This window comes from Danio aesculapii, chromosome 24, assembly GCF_903798145.1.
Source record: "Danio aesculapii chromosome 24, fDanAes4.1, whole genome shotgun sequence".
NCBI classification, from domain to species: domain Eukaryota; kingdom Metazoa; phylum Chordata; class Actinopteri; order Cypriniformes; family Danionidae; genus Danio; species Danio aesculapii.
The window spans coordinates 10,429,472-10,454,401 of NC_079458.1; the positions used below are offsets into that span (position 1 = coordinate 10,429,472).

At 35.0% G+C, this 24,930-nt stretch overlaps 2 protein-coding genes across 3 annotated transcripts in view; one reads left to right on the top strand and one right to left on the bottom strand.

Moving 5' to 3' along the window:
- Positions 1 to 720: 720 nt before the first annotated feature.
- Positions 721 to 18,907, top strand: cngb3.1 (cyclic nucleotide gated channel subunit beta 3, tandem duplicate 1). The gene is given in 18 exon segments (XM_056450361.1): positions 721 to 822; positions 3,598 to 3,718; positions 4,484 to 4,718; positions 9,279 to 9,442; positions 10,957 to 11,256; positions 11,341 to 11,549; positions 12,346 to 12,396; positions 12,707 to 12,793; positions 13,736 to 13,800; positions 14,011 to 14,133; positions 15,591 to 15,732; positions 15,808 to 15,967; positions 16,107 to 16,204; positions 17,239 to 17,322; positions 17,410 to 17,528; positions 18,193 to 18,345; positions 18,423 to 18,576; positions 18,709 to 18,907. Coding segments are annotated over 18 exon segments (2,394 nt in total). The 3' UTR covers positions 18,736 to 18,907.
- A 1,427-nt stretch (positions 18,908 to 20,334) lies between these two features.
- Positions 20,335 to 24,930, bottom strand: part of cpne3 (copine III) — a 32,759-nt gene continuing 28,163 nt past the window's right edge. Inside the window, exons 16-17 of one of the 2 annotated variants that reach the window (XM_056450363.1) lie at positions 24,666 to 24,780; positions 21,332 to 21,421 (exon numbers count right to left, since the gene is read on the bottom strand). In XM_056450363.1, the coding sequence (XP_056306338.1) occupies positions 24,670 to 24,780 (111 nt within the window). In that variant the 3' untranslated portion in view covers positions 21,332 to 21,421; positions 24,666 to 24,669. Of the gene's footprint in view, positions 21,422 to 24,665; positions 24,781 to 24,930 lie in introns of both variants that reach the window. The other variant, XM_056450362.1, reaches the window with a different exon arrangement.

Below are 24,930 nucleotides of genomic sequence, written 5' to 3' on the forward strand. Positions count from 1 at the left end.
TAGCATTTAGCCCTATACAACAACTCTGACATTTTTTTCATAATGGTCTTAAAAAGGTCTTTAAAAGTCTCAAATTTGACTCTGGTTTATACCTTATACTTGAGCTAATTTCTCAAATCATTTTTATTTGAGCTCTTAATCAGGATAAATGTTCTTTAGTTATGATATTACTCTGCCTCTCTGAACTGCATTTTTAATTTTGTATAAATATTATCATGTTGAGTTAGCATTATCTGTTAGCTGAGGATTGGTAGTCAAGTCAGTCTGTCGTGAGATCTCCCTTAATCTCTTTAGTCTGGCAGGAACATCAAGAGTTTTAATTAGCTGAGTGCTTTTTCTAAATGTGGACCCAGAGCCAAATATATACTTGTACAAAGAGAGCAAAAATAGCTCCAGAATAGCCTACAAATGATCACTATTAAAGTACACCTTGATTGTGAGCCAATCAAATAGTAAACACTAAAATAAATATAAGTAATATTATTATAAGGAAACATCACATCACACACCTTCAACCATGCAAATTTAGAGAAGAACCATGATTGGTTGTCTGTGCGAGAAGGCTTGTGATTGGTCAATAAACTGCGGTCAACAAGGGAATTGGGCTGTTCCTGCAAGGGAATTAATGGTGCTTTGAGAATTAATTGAAGCAGGTTGGAGTTCACACATCGGCAGCAGCAGGATAAGGAGAGTCAAAGGATTAATCTGAATGGGATCGTCATGTTCAGCACCTTAAAAACGATTTTTTGGCCCAGAGCTGCAGTTGCAGTCGCACAGAGCCCCGGACCACCAGCTTCAACAACAACAACACCTCCGGTAAAGGTACGACCAGCTGGATTTAACACAGTAGATGTACATTTCATTCCTCAATATTTCTCAGCTTAATTTACTGCACTGAAATAAAAGATTTAATATATATTTTAAAATGTTTAATTCAGTGTTGCATCACATTGTTGTGTAATTATTTTTGAAACCCACTACGTACATTTTTTCAGTATGTAAAATTATACAATATGAATAAGCAATGTGGATTTAAATGGCTAATGTTAGTAACCAGGGTCCGAATTATACATTGGTGATCAGGGGGGTCACCTTTTTCAGTAATGTTATTTGGTGTAATACATTCTTCAGTGAATCAAATTAAATGACATTAATTTATCAATGCACCATATATCCTGTAGGTACAAACTATGCATCTAATTTTACTTTACCTTTAGGCTATATGTAGAAACAAAGAAGAAAAGTGAACACTTACCATGCCTATCAGCTTAGATTTATTGGTGCGATTATGCTTTCACAATGGTATATTCCATTATAGGGGTGATCATGTGTATCTTCATGTTATCTATTATTTAATAAGTAATATTAGTATTTAAGATGAACATCAAAGCAAACTATTTCTTAATATTTAGAGGACTGACCCCCTACACATGTTGTTTTCACATCCTTCAAGGGGAATCAAGCATTAATTAGAGGGGACAGTCACCCTCCCCAAAGCCCCTGTAATTCGCACCCTTTATTATTTGTAAGACTGTGTGTAATATCACTGTTAAATAAGAACCGTCCATTTTATTTTATACATTTGTTGGGATCAAACTGATTAAGTACTGTGAAATAAATAATATAATAAACATATACAGCATCACCACAAGTTTTAGGTTTGATTACTTAAAGAAAAGCAAAGATTATTGGAGTACGTTTCAAAATATATCTAATTCAGCGTGCTACTATTTTTTTTTTTTTTTTTTTTTGAAGCCTTCTAGCATTTTCTGAGTGGAAATTGTTTCTACAGTACATTTTTAAAAAATGTGTGTAGAAAAATCTAATCTAAATCAGCCATTTGGATTTAAATAGCTAATATTTACCTACTAATAACAATTGTTTTATGTCTCAAAAGCGAGTTTTTTTTACTTAATGCTACTTAATGCTATAAAATTTGTGATTTTCTGGTTATTTTTACACTATTTTGTTGAGATCAAATTGATGAACCACTCTAAAAGTCAAATGAACAGTTTTTGAAGCATTAAAACATGACTGACACCAATAACTCCAATGCCATATAGTTAATATTTTTTAATATATCAGTTAGAGATGATGAGGTGAATCACATTCATATAGCGAACATGCTAAATGTCATCTAAATCAATTTCTATGATAATTAATTATTAAACACTCAAAAAAACGACCACTTAGTTTTAATAAGCTAAGTTATTTAGGTCTTTCTAAATGTGGACCCAAAGCCAAATAAACACTATGAGCAAGAATATTTGTGAACTGTACTAGCATTTTCTGAATTGTTTCTACAGTACATTTTTTAAAATGTGGATAGAAAAATCTAATCTAAATCTGAATTAGCCATTTAGATTTAAATAGCTGATATTAACTTACTAAAAACAAAGACTTTATGGTTGAAAAATTGCTGTTTTTTTACTTAATGCTATAAAATTTGTGATTTCTCTGTTTATTTTTACTTAATTTTGTTGGGATCAAATTGATGAACTAGCCTGAGAGTCAAATGAACAGTATTTGAAGCATTAATACATGACTAACACCAATAACTCGAATGCCATACATTTCATATTTACAGTGCTCAGCATAATTGAGTAAACCCCATTTTGAAAATGAATATTTTTATCCATTTCTCAGTGAATATTGGCAATGTGTTTTGGTGCATTTAAACAACACAGATTTATTAAACAGATATATTTATTAAAATAATATTTGTCACCGAACATCTTTAGAAATTAAAAGATAATACAATTAAATTCATGCAAAATATTTGAAAAACAAATTACAAACTACAATATTTCAACAACATTGTATACACTTTTTGTTTCTCTTGATTATTCGTCTTTTTAAAATTGTTTAAAAATATGTAACATAATTTTGGGCAGCAAAGTTTTGGACTGTTATTGTAAACTTAAAAAACAAAAAAGTTAGATAAGCTCCAGATTTGGCTTCGTTACTGACTGTAATGTGTATGGGCAAATGTAATATTGTAAAGCTTCCTTTAGAAAGGATGAGTTTAAATGAGAGATTAGAGAGGGGTGTACTTATACATGCTGAACACTGTATTTAGTATATCAGTTAGTGATGGTAAGATAAATTACATTTATACAGCTAACATGCTAAACATCATCTAAATAATTTTCTATAATAATTAAATATTATTCACTTAAAAAGACTGATCAAACAACTTATGAGTTGAAACAACCCAATTCTTACCTTTTTTGGGGACGACTTATATTTTTTATGTTCAATCCACTTTAATTTGTAAAATATAGTAAGTTAACTGAATTGATTTGTGTCAAATTGATTGGAAATCAAATCCCTGCATGTTTACAGTGTACATGTGTGCTTTTGACATGACATTAATTTAAGAAGGTTTTATACTTTTACTAATTATTTCTCATTCAAGAAAACTCAATACAGTGTGTGAAATAAATCTGAAGTGAAATAAATCATAATCTGAAGTCTTGGGGGGAAAAGAAGCTTATAGACATTGACCTACAGTTACTGTTGACCTACACCAGGCTACTGAAGATCTGCAGAAATGCCCACAAATAAAAGATATGCTCTTTGTCAAGGCAGCAGGAGTAAACACTGTTTTCACAGGAGGAAAAGCCAGAGCCAAAAAAAGATGAAGAAAAGAAAGAAGAGAAAAAAGAAGAGCAAAAGCCCACTGGTGAGTCTTTAAGACGCTCCATTAGTGGAAACTGTCATTTATTGTAACATTTTAATTTAGCTGATGCACTTTATTAATATTAACGAGCATGTCATGAATAGCTGAGATAAGGTTTAACCTGATGTTATGAATGAGCCTTAACATCTCCAGTGGATCAGCAAAAACCATGAACAGTAGTTGCTAATAATCACATATATTATTTTTCTGATAATAATAATAATAATAATAATAATAATAATAATAATAATAATTGCTTACATTTACATAGCGCTTTTCTAGACACTCAAAGCACTTTACACATTGGGGGTAATCTCCTCATCCACCACCATTGTGTAGCATCCACCTGGATGATGCAATGGCAGCCATATTGCCCTAGACCGCACAACCACACACCAGCTGATTGGTGGAGAGGAGACAGAGTGATGAAGCCAATTATGATATGGGGATGGTTAGGAGGTCATGATGGACAGAGGTCAGTGGGCAAATTTGGGATTTTTCACAACCACAGAGAGTCAAGACCTCGGTTTAACATCTCATCCGAAAGCAGTTTAGAGTCTCCTTCGCTATACTGGGGCGTTAGGACCCACACAGACTGCAGAGTGAGTGCCCCCTGCTGGCCTCACTAACACCACTTCCGGCAGCCCTGCTTAGCTTCAGTGGGCGACCATGTGAGAGTTGCAGCTGCTGGCTATGTCACTAGTGCGAGGGTAGTGATCACTATGTGTCTTTAATTATAAGAGTTTAGAATTTAGGAACATAAAGTATCTCAAAAACATGCAATTCTGACCTATTTTAAAGAACCAGCTCCTGCTCCAGCATCTGCACCAGCTCCTGCCCCAGCATCTGCATCAGCTACAGCTCCAGCATCTGCACCAACTCCTGCCCCAGCATCTGCACCAGCTCCTGCTCCAGCATCTGCACCAGCTCCAGCATCTGCACCAGCTCCTGCCCCAGCATCTGCACCAGCTCCAGATCCTCCTAAACCAGAACCAAAACCAGCAGATCCAGCCAATCCCGGAGCAGAAGCTGCTGGGTAAGAGTTTAACCTGTAAATACCCTCTATATTTAATAATAGTGTAATGAAGTTACTTGCCACGTGGCCATCGGGAAGGAGGTGGAGAACCTATGAACTTTTAAATGATTTTAATATTGAAAAAATAAAACAAACAGATGGCAGCTTCTCACAGAGTCTGCCGCCAAGCTGAAAGTAAAAGTAAAATAAAGTGTCCAGGCCTGGTCGTCTCTCGTCTTCCACTGCTGCCTCCTCCTTTTATCTTCCAGAGCTCCTTCGCAGGCTGGAGTGCGGTGCGTGAAACAGGTGCTTCTCATTATCACTCAAGCACCGGCCTCACTTTGTTCCCACTGCTATCGGCACAAATAGTATTACTTCTTATTTATTAGTAGTAGTAGAGGTAGAGAGTAGCAGCAATTAATACTAAAGTAATGTTTAAGAAGTCCGTGTGAAATTCAATTTACAATGTTTATTTTGCTTGCGGACATTGTTATTTTTTAGGCGAACAATTGATCTGTGCAAGTTAATCCACTGGGGCAAAAATGTTTGTTTAGGTAATCTTCAACCAAAGTCTGAGCATTGACGTCAGTTTAACGCTACAGCAACAATATTCTTAAGCAAGCCTCTCTTACCGTTCATTTGCTATAAGGCTTGGGTCTCAAACTGGATTCCTGGAGGGCCACACCTCTGCACAGTTTTGCTCCAACCCTAATCAAACACAGCTGATCCAACTAATTAATGTGTTCAAGACTACTAGGAACTAATAAGCAGGTGTGAGCTGGAGGTGGTTGAAGCTAAAATCTGCAGAGCTGTGGCCTTCCAGGAATTGAGTTTAAGATTACTGATATAACGGATGCCCCCTAATCAATATTCCGTTTCAGTAGGGAGTATGGCTGTATCCGAAACCGCTTACTACTCAGTAGGTACTGCATTTGAATTTAAATATACTACTCGGCAGTTCGAAAAGATCGTTCTATAGTATATATACTATAGTTCTATAGAATCTATACAGTATGAATGTGAACAGTATGAATGGAACTCTGAGGTACTACATCTGCCACTTTGTCATGATCACGTGACCTACCCGTGTTGGTTGCATCGTTTCACTCCCATTCATGAAGTCTCTCGTGGTGCATCATGGAATAGCATAGCGTGCATCGGAAGCAGTAGGTCATCCGGGTACTTCTCGCATACTGTTTTTCAAATTCTATAAATTCGGACATAGTACCCGGCTCGCATACTGATTTTAGTGTACTATATAGCAGTGTTTCCCAACCCTGTTCCTGGAGGCACACCAACAGTACATATTTTGGATGTCTCCCTTTTCTGACCCATTAACTTCAGGTGTTGGAGTCTCTTCTGATGTTATGATAAGATGATTCAGGTGTGTTTGATTAGGGAGAGGTTGAAAATGTGGACTGTTGGTGTGCCTTCAGGAACAGGGTTGGGAAACACTGCTATATAGTATGGAAGTATGCGATTTTGGACACAGCTTATGTCAACATACTGAAATAAAAGTCTCAGAAACTTCTGGTTCATGTGCACTTTATTACAAATTAACTAAATTAAGTAAGGCCAAACAACCGTCATGCACATTATTCTGCTTATCACACAATTACTTGCCATAAAATAAACAATTAGCCACAATAGATTGACTTGTAGACGATTTAGACACGATTACATTGAGCTGTAATATTTTACTAACTCTTTCATTCATTCAAAAAGATTGCAAATAGAAAAAAAGCTGAATTCATCGCAATAACTTATTCAGTCACAAGATGGCGCCGAACGAACAGTGGCGCGAAAGACATTAATAAAGCATATAAATATGTAAAAATATACTCACCAACGGTCAAGCTGGTTCGAAGTACCCATATGAGCCTATGTTATTACCTTCGGTGGTTGTTGACTGAGAATAAAATACCTTGAAATGTGACTGACTGACCAGAATCAAGTATTCCAGAGAGCAGTGTAAAAATACAAGGAAACATGCAGCCTACTGATTCAACATGTATTACATTTATAGCATAGCTGTGTTATGTTTGAATATATTTGATGTATTTTTAGAAACTATAAATACATGAATAGATGTGTGCATATGGAAAGATAGACAGATACTGTGGATGGATAGATAATATACTGTAGATATAGATAGACAGACAGAGACAGATAGATATTTTATGCTTTTATGACGTCGTTGGCCTTTATGTAGCTGGTTTTTCTTTGTTTATGTCCATCTTCGACCCTGTGATGTTTAGCGTGACCCTAAAAGCAGCTGAAAGGAGATTAGGAGATCTGCAGTACTTGTGTCTTAAGAAGATCATGAGAACGTGCTCACGTGTAAACAGGAGTTTCTGTTTTTTTTTCTGTTTTCAGTATTTATCAGAGCCTGTATTGACTTCAGCAAACCATAACGAAGCAGTTATCATTTTACAGTAACATTTCTGATGATGGAATGATAAAACTACTGTAAGACTAAATTTAGCTCTACATGTGTGCTCATTTTAGCTGACTGCAATAAACAAGGCAGGATCAGCTTTCCAGGAACAATCAGAACTGAGGTTTACAGTATTACGGTGGGCAATACGAGTCCCTACTGGGAAAGAGAATGAATTCAATGATTTAAAGTCATTATTTGATACAAATGCAAAGGAGATGCTTTAATTAAAAATAATTGAATATCTGAGGTACAGGTTTATGCTAGCTAGTCTTAAGCATAATACAAAGTGTAGTCTTAGTTCAGCTCTGAAATGAGATCAAGTCTTAGGCTGTGAGCTCTGGAGCGCAGACAAGATTTGTTGTTGTATGCACGATCTGGCTTCCCTCTTCAAGATTAACACATTCTCTGCTTAAACCAGGGCATACTGTAGGTAGTGTTATATAACCTCACAGCTTTTAATATCACAGCAAATTAATTAACCTATTAATAATTAAAATTAAGCCACAAAGTTGCTAGCATGCTATCAGTAGTGTATGTTTTCTCACATTATCTGCATGTTTCAAGCTTGTTTTAACATGTGGCATGTTGCTAGCAAATGTAGCATTCTGGATGTTCAAATTCTAACATGGTTTGTTATTAACATGGCTAATCTGCTTACAATATATCTATTATCAATTAAAATGTTGGTAGTGTGTTAACACTGCGCTAGCATTAATGAGCATGTTTTTTATATGTTGACATGAATTAGCATGTTGCTAGTAAATTTAGCATTTTGGATGTTACCATCATGTTCTTCAAATTCTAACATGGTTAGTTACTAACATGGATGACTTACAATGTCTCTACTATGAATTAACATGTTGGTAATGTGTTTTAACACTGTGCTAACATTAATTACCATGTTTTTTTACACGGTTAAGATGAATTAGCATGTTGCTAGTAAATTTAACATTCTGGATGTTCTTTAAATTCTAACATGGTTTGTTACTAGCATGGCTAAGTGACTTACCATGTTTCTACTATGAATTAACATGCTGGTTGTGTGTTTTAACACTGTGCTAGCATTAATTACCATGTTTTTACATGGCTAACATGAATTAGCATGTTGTTACCAAATTTAGCATTCTGGATGTTGTTCAAATTCTAATATGGTTAATTACTAGCATGGCTAAGCGACTTACAATGTTTCTACTATAAATAAACATATTTTAACACTGTGGTAGCATTAATTAGTATTTTTACATGGTTAACATGAATTAGCATGTTGCTAGTAAATTTAGCATTTTAGATGTCACCAGCATGCTTTTCAAATTCTAACATGGTTAATTACTAACATGGCTAAGTGATTTATAATGTTTCTACTATGAATTAACATGTTGGTAGTGCGTTTTAACTGGCATTAATTAGCATGTTTTTACACAGTTAAAATGAGTTTGCATGCTGCTAGCATGTTTGGCAAGGCAGATCTAGGCCAAATACATTAGCTTTGGCATACTCAATAACATTCTAAAACTATTTTGAGACTTTTCTTGATTGACATGACAATCCCAATATTATAAATGAAATAAACATACCTTGGTCATCTCAATGGCAAAAAGTGTCCCAATTTACCAGGACTCACCCTATTATAATCACTGACATCTTTAATTTTCTGGAAATAATACAAATCATGCTATATAAATACACTGGAAACTGCAGAAAACTTTTTCATTAAAAACAAAAAACCCTTGTGTTTTCTCTTCAGGTTTAGAACAGGAAACTGTAAATCAGGAAAATGTAAGGTAACACTTTATTTTGATGGTCCATTTGAGTATTAGTAGACTGTCTGCTTAATATCTGTTGATACGGCTCCTTCAACGGAGATTTAACTGATTATAAGAAACTTTGCAAGTACATGTCAACTTACACTAACCTCAACCCCAACCTAACAGTCTACTTATAATCTAATGAGAATTAGTTGACATGTAGATGCAATGTAACTTAAATTCAACAAACGGACCATCAAAATAAAAGTGTATCCAAATGTAACCTATATGTTCACTACTACCATAGCCACCATTACTAATACTACAAAGTCTAATAAAATGACTGCTATTGATTACATAATCATTAACCTTATATTTCCCATCACTTCAATGTAGTGAAGATGGAGCCCCTTCACCTCCAACTCCACCAATCGTCTACTACAGATACACTGACGACCACCTGCGGGACATCATCAAGAAAATGCGGGAGAGGACAGAGCTTTTTAAAGAGAAAGTTGTCGACCCGTATGCCTCGTCCCCAGAGCGCACACCACCTGTCAGTGAGTGTTCGATTGCTTTTTTTCTTCATCTATTTCTGCTTTTAGAGTATTGGAGTACCTCAGTGCTCTATTCTGGACCCTGTCTTATTTCAAGCTGCATTCACACTATGAGTGATCGTTCATTTCAACCGTTTTTAACGGAGAGTGAGCGACTTCTGTCTACGTAAGCGAAAGCGACCATTTGCAAGCGTATGGCTGCGACTCTCTGCAACTCGCGGCTGTACGTTACGAACTTATTTGGGATTAGGGTGATGGTTGGGTTAAGGTTTGGGTTAGGTTTAGACATTATTGACTGATGGTTAGGTTAAGGTTTGGGGTAGGTGTAGACATTAATCACTGATGGTTGGGTTAAGGTTTGGGTTAGGTTTAGACATTATTGACTATGATGGTTGGGTTTAGGTTTGGGGTAGGTTTAGACATTATTGACTATGATGGTTGGGTTTAGGTTTGGGGTAGGTGTAGACATTATTGACTATGATGGTTACAGCATCATCTTGCAGACAACAGTTTTGAAACGTGGGTCTCCATAGCTTCAGGTTGCGCCTTTAGCATACAAGTTATGCACCTTCACATTACACCCGTCTTGCAATCTGCAGACAGACCCTACTCACCTTTGATGACAAGGTGGGCATGTTGAGCGATGTGACAAAGTTGCGAATCCTTCAACTTTATACAAATTAAGAGCAACTTTCTTGCGCGACAGCCAATAGGAGCACCAGTAGAGCTCATGTGATTCTCTCTCAGCTCCTGCAGCAGCCGGTTGTATTATCCATGCTGTAGACCTAATGAGATTCACATTTACAGAAGATAAACAGCCGCAATGACGGAAAACACTTTTTTCTTGATCAACTTTATAATTAAGCATTTTATGTACGGATTCCATTCATATTTAGTGAACATTGTTTACTTTCAGTGGCACATAAACTCATTGGCTGTCTGTGAATATCACCATAAACTTTTCCTAAGAAACTTCAAGGTGAGAACGCCCACAAACAACTTCTGCCTCATTCACACCAGCAGCAACTTTGGGTGGCGATTGAAACAGTTAGTGGGCGTTCCCATCTAGACTACGTCTAAAGCACAGAGTTGCTCTTCATTTGTATAAAGTTAAAGGATTCTCAACATTGTTGCCGACGGTCGCTGTCGCTCGTGTAGATGGAGGTCACCAGAAGTCACTCGCTCTCCGTCGAAATGCAAGGTCACTTGACGGTTTGCCGATGCTAGTCACTCGTAGTGTGAATGCAGCATCATTACATACGCTTCTTTTGGGCTCAAAATCAGAAATGAATCGCACGCTTATGAATCAAAATCAAAACTGTGCTTATACAAATGAAATCACCAATTATAAAACATAAACAAATAACGTTTAATACCATGGTTGATTTTCAGAAGCGTTTATTAAAGTTTGCATCTCTGATTCTGAAAATTCGACTTATAAATCAATCTTCTTTATATTCTAGTAGTTTCTTAAGCATTATAAAAATAAATCGGACTTCGATTCCCTTGATATACAGCGCCAGTTTACCGAAAGGAAGACTGGATCAGAAAACAAGAAGAGGAACGAATAAAACGAGAAGAGGCAGAGCAAAAGAAAAAAGAGGACGATGCCAAGAGAGCCGCAGCGAAGAAGGAAAAAGAGGAGAAAGAAAAGAAGGAGAAAGAGGAAAAGCTAAAAGCAGAGAAAGAGGCAGCCGATAAAGAGGCAGCCGAGGCCATGTTTCCTAAGATCAAATGCACATGTATAGACACCCTTCTCAAACCATTCGAAGACAAAATGGACTCGTATTTGGGTGCAACTATCGACCCTTTTACAGGTAGGATATAATGAGCACAGAAAAAATATCAATGAAATTATTTACTCACACTCTCTGGTGTAAACATGTTTGTTCTTTTAACAGATCGGCGGTATATTAAATGGCTGAGCGTCGTCACAGTTGCGTTTAACTATAACGTTTGGTTGGCCACGGCACGCTTGTGTTTTCCCTACCACACTCCTGCCGCCATTCCCTTCTGGATCTTTTTCGATTTCCTGGCAGACCTGGTGAACATCATCGACATCACTATGTTTCAGCCACGGCTTCAGTTTGTGAAAGCAGGAGACATTATAGTGAGTGTTTTTTTCAACATGCTGTAGGTTAATTCTGAAATATACCCCTATATACATTTCTGGAGATGGCGAATTATGTACCCAGAAGTGCGTATGACTGCATATCATCTTTAAAACGAATGCTACTGGAAGGTATGACGCCGTTCCTATTTACGCTTACCAGCTGACGGCTTACCTCCGTATGGACAGCTTTTCTGATGTTACCAGTTTATCTAGTTAGCTCGCCATGTACGTCAGCAGTCTTGAGACGCAGAGAGGAGTCAACCATGACGATGGGGTTCGATTCCGGCGAAGAACGGTTCCAGAAAGCAGATAAGATAAAAACATAAGCCAAAAAATAAAAAAACAAGTAAATAACAAGGTGAGAATGTGGTAAAATCTGAAAACGTGGTAAAAATCAGGTGAGGGCGTTTCTTTTTTCTAGATTGTTTTTTAAAACTGTAGGTTGGGTTTAGGGAAGTCAGTGGGTGGGTCAATCTGTGCTTTTGAAAACACTATCGGTTGGGTTTAGGAAAGGAGGAGAGAGGGTCAGTCGATCGGTCAGTCAGTCAGTCGACAGTGGCCTCTGGTGCATTTATGTGAGAACAGAAGTTGCGAATGGCACTCGCAAATCTGAAAAAGCGTACACAGCGGCCTCTGGTGGATTTGCGTAAACAAAAACTGGAAAAATGTAGCTCATGAGACGTATTTGGCGCTCTCCAAAAATGTATATAGAGGTACATTTTCAGAATAGAGACTAGTACATTTTTTTGTTGAGCTTTTACTAAAAAGAAACCCTGCACATTTATTTCCTCAGAAAGACAGAACACAGACAAAACAGAACTACAGACAATCTGCCAGATTCCAGGTGTGGGAAAATTGTATTGAATAAATTTGTATTGTTAATGAATTAATATATGTATAGTTTATAAAAATAAACATAATTTTCTATACATGTATTGAATACAATTTAATGTGTATATTAAATTGTATTTTTATTTTATTTGACATTATGTATTTATGATTATATTTTACTAAGTGAATATATTATTTTTAGTACATTTATTCTCCCTTGTGTCCTTGATTTTCATGTACTGTGTAACTAAGCCTTGCATAACGTGCAAATATTTTTAGTGATTTAATCTTTGATTAATGTTGATCATGTTTTCTCTCAACAGACAGACCTGATAAGCATCATACCGTTTGACTTGCTGTGTTTCCAGTTTGGGTTTACATCATTCTTTAGGCTAAACCGATTTGTGCGGGTTAGTTCTGCAGCCAAAACTATTATTGTAATATATGTTTTTGTGTATGCATGTATGTATGTATATATATATATATATATATATATATATATATATATATATATATATATACATATATATATATATATATATATATATATATATATATATATATATGTATATATATATATATGTATATATATATATATATGTATATATATATATATATGTATATGTATATATATATATATGTATATATATATATATGTATATATATATATATGTATATATATATATGTATATATATATATATGTATATATATATATATGTATATATATATATATGTATATATATATATATATGTATATATATATATATATGTATATATATATATATGTATATATATATATATGTATATATATATATGTATATATATATATATGTATATATATATATATATGTATATATATATATATATATGTATATATATATATATGTATATATATATATATGTATATATATATATGTATATATATATATATATATATATATATATATATATATATATATATATATATATATATATATATATATGTATATATTATTTTTATTTATTTATTTTTTTTTAACTGTTTCTCCACAGGAAAAAATATTATCAAACATACTGTGAAAATGTCTTTGCTCTGTTAAACATGATTTGGGATCAACTGTATTCTGAGATCAACTGTAATTAAGTGTTGAGTTATATATTAAATATGCATAATTGATATAGTTACAATAATTTCAGTACTAAAATTTATTTCAGTTTTCTATTTTTTAAATTTTGTTTTTGGCTTTATTTGAATACACTTTAACTTTAGCTAATAGTACTAAACCTTTGTACAACTAATAGTTTCTATCAACTGCGTTGCTGTTTTTTGATGCACCGTGCAATTGTATAACACGTTTCCTCTTCTTTTTAGTATGAATCATTTTTTGAGTTCAGTGACCGTCTGGAAAGCATCATGGCTAAGGCGTATATCTGGAGGTATGTCTGCATATGTGTGATTTATATATCTCAGCTACCAGGTGGACATTATTATTAAGTCTAATTTGACATGTAGTATCACATATTTACCCAACCAGCCTGGAATTTTGACATATTATTTGTGACTAAGAGTGTACTAGGCAAATGGCAGGGATTTGGGGTGATCAAATCCATATCTTTAATATTAATTTTGATCTTCTTATTTGCCAGAGTTGGCCGCACTACTGGATATCTGCTCTACTGTCTTCATATCAACTCCTGCCTTTATTATGTGGCATCAGAATATGAGGGTCTGGGCAGCAGTAGGTGGACATATGATGGAATGGGAAATGCGTATGGATTCACTTTTTTAATACTCATTTTAGAAATAATATCTATCTATCTATCTATCTATCTATCTATCTATCTATCTATCTATCTATCTATCTATCTATCTATCTATCTATCTATCTATCTATCTATCTATCTATCTATATATATATATGTGTGTGTGTGTGTGTGTGTGTGTGTGTGTATACATATACATACAGCACGAAAGTAAGTATTGAACACGTCATGTTTTTTCTGGGAATAATAAACAATATTCCTAAAGGAGTTGTTGACATGGAAATGAATCAGATTTTAGTAAAAACCCAAACAATACAAACATAACAATAAATGACTTATGTAATAACTATGAAATGACACAAAGAGAAAGTACTGAACTACTGAAATGTCTTTAATACTTTATATACAAGGCTTTTTAATGATGGCAGCTTAAAGACGCCTCTCATTTGGAAAATGAAGTCACATGCATGCTCAGGTGTGAGTTTTTTTACAGAGTTCAACCGAGTGTAAAAATCTTGATGGTTCTGTGGGTCTCGTCAATCAAATCTGAGCTTTATTTTGTATTTTCTATTAGATTCAAGTCAGGTGATTGGCTGGGCCATTCTACAGCTTGATTTTCTTTCTCTGAAAGCATTTGAGAGTTTCCTTGGCTGTGTTTTGGATCATTGTCTTGCTGAATTGTCCACCCTGGTTTCATCTTCATCATCTTGCTAATGTGGATGTTGGATTGAAGCAGCTAATATTTATTTACAATGAGAAAGGGCAGAGGGTTGCTGACTAACTACTGAGAGATTTCAGCTGCTGTCTGGGCTTTCACTGCCTTTCTACACCTCCCTTTCTTCATGTGTTCTAAACTCTTTCCCTGTGTCATTCAATTTTATTATGCATAACTTAATTTGTAAACTAATTAGATTTGTTTTCTTTGCATATATAGATTTATTTGGATGTTACCAACATTCGGGGAAAATTTCAAGTCAACAGCACCTTTAGAAATATGTTTTCTGAGAAAAATGATGATGTGTTCAATACTTATTTCACCCGCTGCATGTATGATGCATGTAAACGCAAACACTAACCATACACACAGTATCACGTATAGGTTATTAAATATGTATGTGCTTTTTTTATATGTATCTAAATTGCACACTGCATTAGATATCTTTTTTACTTTAATTGCTTCTATTGTTCTCATTTAAAAGTGGTAAAAATTATTGGCAAATTATTTATCTCCCAAATGATAAAAATATTTTTTCATTGTTATCATTTTCAATAAAGCTATTTATGAATGAAATATAATGTAATACACAATTAAATTGGCACACGTTATATAATCAACTAAAATGTATGTTCCATTATTGTTTTATAATTCACAATTAAAATGAAAAATACTGAATTCAAAATAAAATATTATTACATTTATATAAATAAACATTGTGCTATTTTAATAATATTACTTCTCTAAGATATCTGCGCTGTTATTACTTCGCCACTCGTACCCTGATCACTATCGGAGGTCTGCCGGAGCCCCATACGCTCTTTGAGATCGTCTTCCAGCTTGTCAACTTCTTCACAGGAGTCTTTGTCTTCTCCAGCCTGATTGGACAGGTAAACAGAAAATATGGCACATATCTTCACATCACTGAAAGTTTCTTACCATGCTCTGAATCTGTGTGCATTCAGATGCGAGATGTCATTGGAGCCGCTACGGCAGGTCAGACGTACTTCAGAGCATCTATGGATTCTTGCGTGGCTTATATGAACACCTACACCATTCCCAAACTGGTCCAGAATAGAGTTCGCACCTGGTATAACTACACCTGGGACTCCCAAGGCATGCTGGGTAGGAGATTAGTGTAAAGTAGAAAGACTCGAGTGACTCGAACTAGTTTTGTAATCATCGGAGTTTATACAGATGAATGTAGCATGTAGATAGCAATTCAATATCTGGATTATCTGCAAAAATCTTAAACGTCCCACAGATGAATCCGAGTTATTAGACAAGATGCCACTGGTGATGAGAACAGCCATCGCTGTGGACATCAACCTCGCTACTTTCCAGAAGATTGACCTTTTCAAGGTATGACAGTCACATTCAAACAGTCAAACTCATTACTTTCCTTCAGCTTAGTTCCTTATTTAATTCATATAAATATATTCAGATAATGTTGAAGATCTCTAATGTAAAAGCTTATTTCTGATGCAGAATTTAAGAATAATAAACCAGACAGTTGTGGCATTTTATATGAAAACTCTAATGTTTTCCCCTCAAAATTCTGACAGCTTAAATACAAAATGGCAACTCAATTTTAGTATGTAAAGGGATAAAGTCTACATTTCAAGATGTGAACCCAGAATTCCAAAGGGAAAAAAGTCAAAATTCTGAGATAAAAACTTCCAGGGGTGGTCTAAATTCTGAGACAAAAACTCAGCATTCTAAAGGAAAACTATTCTAAGATCTCTGTAAAAGATCTCTGTAAATAATTCAAAATATAAACTCAGAATTCCAAATGTAAAAGAGGAACAAAATGTAAGTTTGGAATTCCAAAGGGTAAAATCAAAATTCCAAAATGTAAATACTGAATTCCAAAGGAGAAAAGTCCAAACTTTGAGATCAGGATTCTGAGGGAAAGTCACAATTCTGAGATGAAAAAAATCTAATTAGAAAAGCAAAAAAAGGTCTAAATTGTGAGATCAGGATTCTAAGGTAAAGTCAAAATCCTGAGATGTAAAATCAGAATTCCAAAGGAAAAAACTAAATTGTGAGATCAGGATTCTGAAGAAAAGACACTCGGAATCCTGAGGGATGAAAAAAAAAATCTAAATTCCGATATGTAAACCCAGAATTACAAAAGAAAAAAAATAACAGCTCCAACATGAAAACTCTGAATTCCAGAGGAAAAAATATCTGTGATATGTGAGCTCTGAATTTTCAGAGAAAAAAAAAAAGTCTAAATTGGATATCGAAATTCTTAGATGTAAACTCTGCATTCTAAAGGATAATTTTTTTAAACTCTGAATTCAAGACATGGCTTGAGAAGCCTGAGGAAACAAGGTCAAAAATATGATGTGAAGTTTGAAACGATAAACCCTGATGTTTCTTCTTCTTTCTAGGGTTGTGACAACCAAATGCTTGTGGACATGTTACTGCGCCTGAAATCCATTGTGTACCTGCCTGGGGACTTTGTGTGCAAGAAGGTTAGAACATCAGAATTAATCATGTGTGTCTGATTACACAATGATTCAAACAATTACCTTGAGCAACTGTTCCATGGCTTCATACAGGGGGACATTGGGAGAGAAATGTACATCATAAAGGCTGGAGAAGTGCAGGTCATCGGTGGACCAGATAACAAGATTGTGTTTGTGACTCTGAAAGCAGGCTGTGTGTTCGGGGAGATCAGGTACTGGACAGAGAATATCTCACATCTCTGAACAGTCATGTGAATGATACAACTGCCTATTTTCTTAATAAACCCATTCATCCATCTATCCATCAGCCTATCAATAAATCCATCCATCCGTCTGTCTTTTTCTTAATAAATCCAGCCATCATCCATCGTTTTGTCCATCCATCCATTTTATCTATCTATCTATCTATCTATCTATCTATCTATCTATCTATCTATCTATCTATCTATCTATCTATCTATCTATCTATCTATCTATCTATCTATCTATCTATCTATCTATCTATCTATCTATCTATCTATCTATCTAAATAAATCCATCTATCCATCCATCCACCTATCAATAAAACCATCCATCTATCTATCCTTTTTCTTAATAAATCCATCCATCCATCCATCCATCCATCCATCCATCCATCCATCCATCTATCTATCTATCTATCTATCTATCTATCTATCTATCTATCTATCCATCATCTGTCTATGTTTTTTCTAAATAAATCCACCATCATCCACCTTTCTATCCATCTATTATTTTATCATTCTATCAATCTATCTTTTTATTTCTATCTATCTTTTTTATTTTCTATTTAACAATAATGTCAATAATAAAATTGCCTACAAACAAGGCTCTACAACAGAACTGCCTTTTTTTCAGTCTTTTACAGTCGGCAAAAGATGGTGGAAACAGAAGAACAGCAAACGTTGCTGCTCATGGATTCGCCAACCTCTTTGTGCTGGATAAGAAAGATCTGAATGACATCCTGGTCCATTACCCAGAGTCTCAGAAAGTTCTGGCTAAGAAAGGACGGTGAGGTCCACTAGAACCATTCCAGAACTTATTTTATTGTGCAGAGTCTACAATAATGGCTGATTGATGCTCCTCAGGAAACTGATGAAGGCCAAAGGCAAAGCTGCTCCTACAAAGGATGAAGGAGAGAAGAAGAAGGGATTGGCTTTGTTTGGACCCAAACCTCCCACTCCCAAAATGTTGCGTGCTTTTGGAGGATTCGGGAAAGGAGGTTTGCTGGACAAGCTGAAGGTGTGTGTTGATCTGATCAGTGGTTTAGTGGTAATGCAGGATGGGTCTGCTTGTGGACTGGCTGTAGGAAGTTTGAAAAGATTAAAACAGCAATGTAGAGATCTGAAGTAACACCATTTCTCTTTCCTGCAGGCTCAAGCAGCGGAAAAAAAGAATTGAGAGATCTATCTGTCTATTCATCTGTCAGTCCATCCATCCACCATTCTGTAATCCATCAATTGCTCTATCTATCTATCTATCTATCTATCTATCTATCTATCTATCTATCTATCTATCTATCTATCTATCTATCTATCTATCTATCTATCTAATTCATCCATCCAGCCATCATCTGTCTGTCTGCCTATCAATCAATCAATCAATCAATCAATCAATCAATCAATCAATCAATCAATCAATCAATCAATCAATCAACCAACCAACCAACCAATCAATCCATCCATCTATCCATTCATCCATCCATCTATCTATCCATCTATCTAATAAATTCATCCATCCATCCATCCATCCATCATCTGTCTGTCTGCCTATCCATCCATCAATCAGTCAATAAATCAATCCATCCATCCATTTATCCATCCATCCATTCATCTATCTATCTATCCTTCCGTCCATCCAACTATGCTTTTACCCACCCATGACCATCCTTCCATCCATCCATTATTTATTGATAGCAATCAACATCCATCAGTTCAACCCTTGATTTTATCCATATTTACATCCATCCATCTATATAACACACACAATCTATTTCATCCACAATCCATCCATCCATCTATCTATAACATTTATTAATCCATACTTTCATTTCATCCATCCACGCTCATCCATGCTCTTATCAACCCATAACATAAATTTGTACATTCATCAATCTATTCATCCACCATTCATTGATAATATTTAACATCCATCAGTTCACCCTTTCATTTTATCCATCTATTATCTGTCCTTTAATATGTTTCTTCCATCCATCCATCCATCATTCATCGATAACATTTAATATTCATAAGCCCATACTTTCATTGTATCTATATCTATAATCCAACCCTACAATGTTTCATCCACCATCCATCCATCCATCCATCTATCTATCTATCTATCTGTCCGTCCATCTATCCGTCTATCCAACTATGCTTTATCCACCCATGGCATCCTTACATCCATCCATCATTCGTTGATAACATTCAACATCCGTCAGTCCATCCTTTCATTTTATCCGTATCTGTTATACATCCATCAGTCCATTTCACCCACCACCATCCATCCATCTATATGTCTATCTATGCTTTCATCCATCCATAACATCCATCAGTCCTTCACTTCATTTTATCTACCACACGACATCATCCATCCATCCATCCAATCCATTTCATCCTCCATCCACCCACCAATTACATTATCCACCCATAATACCTAGTAATTCATTCTTTTTTTATCCTTCCATTTAAGAATAACATCCATCAATCCATCCATCCATTTATAATCTGTCTATCTGACTCAGATCTACAGAAATGTGAATAAAATTGACTGACTTTTAGACTTGTAGTTGGTTTAGTGAGAAACATATTTTGCACATATTGTTTTCCTTTTACATCCAACTATTTACATTCAACCATTATATTCAAGCAGTATCTTGATGAATGAGGTTTCTGGCCTCTGTATGCTGTAAATATGTCAATGTTTTTCATAAAAATAAATATTCAATAAACACCATCTCGTTCTGTCATCATTATTCAATCAGTCTCCAATAATCAACGCTTCGTTTTGGTGATTTATTTACTGTATGTGGAACAAGGCATGCTACAGGCTGTACATCAGTAAAACAACGACGAGTTAAAGACATTACATTAATCTATAACGATGCCAACACAAAGATATCTTATGAAAATAATAGAAAAATAGCTGCAATTTAAATGCAGTTGAGATTATCTATTATATTCCGCTTAGTCTATAACCAGTAAACTGGGCTGGCATGTTGATCAAATTAAATTTCTTTTGCATCTCTGAACATTTAATACTGATTGAGTATTATGATTACTATTAGCATATTCAGGCACAACTCAGAACGAGACGTCAGTATCTAATATGGCTTTCGTTTATACATACGGATTGAGATCTGAGCACCATTCCTCAGTGTCTGCAGTTATATGAGGTCAAACATAAAATATTGGCATGTAAAAAGCTGCCAAAAGATTCTCCATAAAATCAAATCAAACATATATAGGCACAGATTTATATACAGATAATGCTGCTTAATCAAGAAGGCACATTATTCCAATAAATGTGACATGTCAATATAGCTTTATGAGGCACTGATTTTAAAAAATAATAATTATAGATATAAAAAAATGGTCTACAGGAACGTGTTATGATAATTACGTGAAAAATTAAAAAGTTTCTAAATCATGCTAACTGTAAACGATTTTGTAAAGAGGAATGAACCCATAATTTTTAAAAGGTCTTCATACTATTCAATAGATCTCACCTACAACACTAACATGATTTCCTTTTCTATTCTTTTATCTAGTTTGTCTTCTTTTAGTGGCTCTTGAGTCCAAACGAAATCTGTAATAGCTCATTCCATGGTCATATGGCACATAAATATATAATGCTCTGAAACCAAATCTAATACGTCTAGTGGTCTACCTCTTTAAGAAAGCCTACAGTTGTCGTCCAGTTGCATGCAGTATTAAGCAAGGAAATGGGTTGGTCAGTTTTTCACCCCGTTTGAAGCGTCCACTGGAGTGTTTGAGTTTGGAGGGGGATACTTCATCATGTTGAAGAAGGTGATGACCTGACCAGGAACCTCCGCCAGGACACATTTGGCGAGTTCCTCCTTTGGAGACTTTGAAGAGAGAAGAGAAAATGTCAGTTATTGTGTTGTTTGGCTTTATGCAGTAGATTGTGTTCGGGGATGGTGAGAGGGGTTAAGATACATGTTGTTATTTTAAAAGACAATAGTGCAGACGACATGAAGCTTAAGCTGCAATTCAAACATGATATATGTGTGGGCCAAAAATATTTTTAAATGAAATGTGTGAAATTTGAGTGTTAACATGCACAGTTCGATCAAGTCAGCAAGCACCACAGCCCGAAAAAAAAAATACTGCATTTAAGATTATAATAATTATGTATTAGATGGTACATCGTTATCAGTGGTGTAAAGTAACACATTTCAAATACTCAAATTACTGTAATTGAGTAATTTTTACCTTTTATTTCTCTTTTACATTTTAAGTGCAGTATTGGTACTTTTACTCCACTATTTTCCTTCAACCTGAGGTCACTACTTTATTTTTTCTTGTCTATAGGGATTACAAAAATCAGACCTGTGATTCCTGTCCAATCAAATCACAAATAGAAGGTAAATCACATCATAATGAAACTGTTTGGAAGCATTAAAAGTGTCCAAGAAGATGTCCAAAATCTTTACACGCATTGACTCAGACTGTTTAGATGCATGTCACTGATGAGAAAATGACTGATGTTTACTGTATGATGACTGAAATGGTCTTTAACACCCCAACAGGCACAGGACATACACATGACGTCAGATTGACGTTGTACTCCAATGTTGTGGGGACGTCACACTTTGTTTGGAAATGAAAATCAGGTTGACGTCAGAACTTAACGTCAGGCCAACGTCAATGTCTAAAGTCCAACCAAAAAACAACTAAATATCAACGTCTAATGATGTTATAGCTTGACGTTGTGTGGACATTACCACTATGACGTCTATTAGACGTTGGATTTTGGTTGCCATACCTGAGAAATAAATGTCAGTATTTGACGTCAATGTGAGGTTGGTTTAAGATGTTGGCTCGATGTTAAATTTTGGTCACTTTCTAACACATCTAAAGTCAACCAAATATCAACATCATTTGACATCAAAATAATATTGTTCTTAGATGCTGACTAGACATTGAATTTTGGTCACCTGACGTCATGACCTAAATCTAACCTAATATTAACAGGTGCATGAAGGTTAGAAATTTGGTCCAGATTGACGCTGCGCCAACGCCACATGACTGTCACATGTGGCATAAAAGTAGATCAGACAACTGATTTAGCCGGTGCAGGATCTGAAGAGCAACTGCAGGAGCAGCGATGATGACTCTGATATTACACGATTGGCCGAGTTCACAGCGTGACAACAACCATGTGTGATTCGGGTTTATTATTGGACTTCCATCTCACACATTTCAAAACAAAACAATTAACTTTTCATACCATCTCTATCTATATATCATGCTTATTAAAAGACTACAAATATTTTACTGCATCTTTTGTTAAATAATTTGTTTATAATGACTAGATTGTTTGCACAGGTTTATTCTGCCTTTTTTATCTACTGTATTGAGCTCCATAAATGATTTAAATGATATATTTTAGTAAATAACCTAAATATTAACTCAAATAGTTCTTACAGTCTTGTAATAAAATATTTGTCATCATTGATCCTGCCACCCCTAGAAAGATTTCTTAACAAATTAAGTAAAAAAATATTTTATTAAATATAAAAATATATGACTATTAAATATTTTATATCCTGTCAAGCCATTCATGCACAAATGTTAAAAGTGACATTAATGTACCCTGCTCATTCTTGGAAATTTCTACCTAAAGTGTAGCTCATTTATTTTGGTCCTTTTGTTCAATCTTTTTGGATTAAAGTGCTTTTTTGAAAATGGTTTCATTATCCAAAATAATCTTAATCATCGTTTAAGACTTAATCAAAACTCCTTGTTTTGGGTTTTACACTAATATATATTGGAAAGGTTTATATTAATAAATGTAAACTCTTTTTAGCATTTTCCAAAAAACTGGAACAGTATTGACATCCCATTCAACATCTAGGAGCCTAAAGACTGATGTTTCAACTGCTTGAATTTGTGCTTATTTTTTGTGTTTAATAGGCCTATTCGTAGGTATTTATTTCCTTTTTATGTGCCCTCTCGTTTTCCCCTTATTTGTCATGTGTTTGTTATATAGGTTACTTAAATTTAATTCATAACTCATAATTCATAACATTTAAAAATGAACTATCGCTTGTAGAGACTGTATTGTGTTTTATTTGTGTTGTAAATCTTTTGTTGTTGTTGCAATGAATAAATAAATCATGCCACATGATCATGCCATTATGACAGCAGCAACTTTGAGCCCCGAAGTGTCCATCCGGCTTGACGGCTCCATTTTCAACTCCTAATCTCTAATCTTATTGATCGCCGGCTGCAGCTGTGCTTCATGTCGAATGCACCTAACGTCTTATGACGTTGTGTGTCTGCTGGGCAATAACTAAATGCACTACAGAATGTTACGTTTACACACATCCACAAATTTCATGTAAATGCATCAGCTTTCAATATAAATAATCTATTTAAAAATCTAACAATACACTTTCGCTATTTTAAGGACTGGAGAAATGGGCAGTGTGCAAGGTGCATCCTCTAAAAGGGTTTTCCTTATTCTCTTAATGACTTCAGCTTGTGTTCTGGGTGTAACCTGCATTAAACTAATCAGAGTGTCATGCTTCATTCCCTCTAAGAGAGAGTTTTGGTCACACCAAAGTGGATATACTATTTACATGGTGGACTTTTAAAAAAAACTGAATGCTTTACTATCAAGGAAATGGATCTGCAATTCTAATTTGATCTCATTCGCCATTTCTTTAAATCGGTAGGTGGGCTAATTTAGATACATGCAATCATTACCCATTATGACATGTAGGCATTTTTATATTAATGCAGATAATAATAATCTTTTTCATTTTAATCCTTTAATTTTTCACATTTAAAGGTGCTTGTGTGCTGCTGTGCATCCCTGTGTGTGTAATAAGCAATGTGTATGCATGTTGCGGACACACCTATAGGTGCTTATCACTAATTTACAACTAGTCATTGACTTTAGACCAGCTTTAAGTTGGTCGACGGTGCAGACTTTTTCAGTTGCCTCAACAACATCCACAAAAAACAATAGCTTCCTTAAGAGAGAGCAACATCCTATCTGACAGCAGAATGCATTGATAAGAGGTAAAACATAGAGACAGGAGCATGGCATTGGTCAGGTGCAGATAAAGAAGAGAGCCCTACATGTCTATGAATGTTTTGGCTCGTTCGGAGGTGACAGGTTTATATATCTGAAGTAGGTTGTGACTTGTTGAGGTAATTCTGCTAGTACACACTGGGCAAGCATTTCCCTGGGCGCCTGAAATGAAATGGACACAAAGGCACAGGTGAGAAGCTAGAAGCCATGGCATGCTGTATTAGGTATTATTAAACGCTAAATTTTTCTCTCATCATTTACTCTTACTCGAGTTGTTCTTAACAATACCCCATCTGAAGTGGATCAACAAGC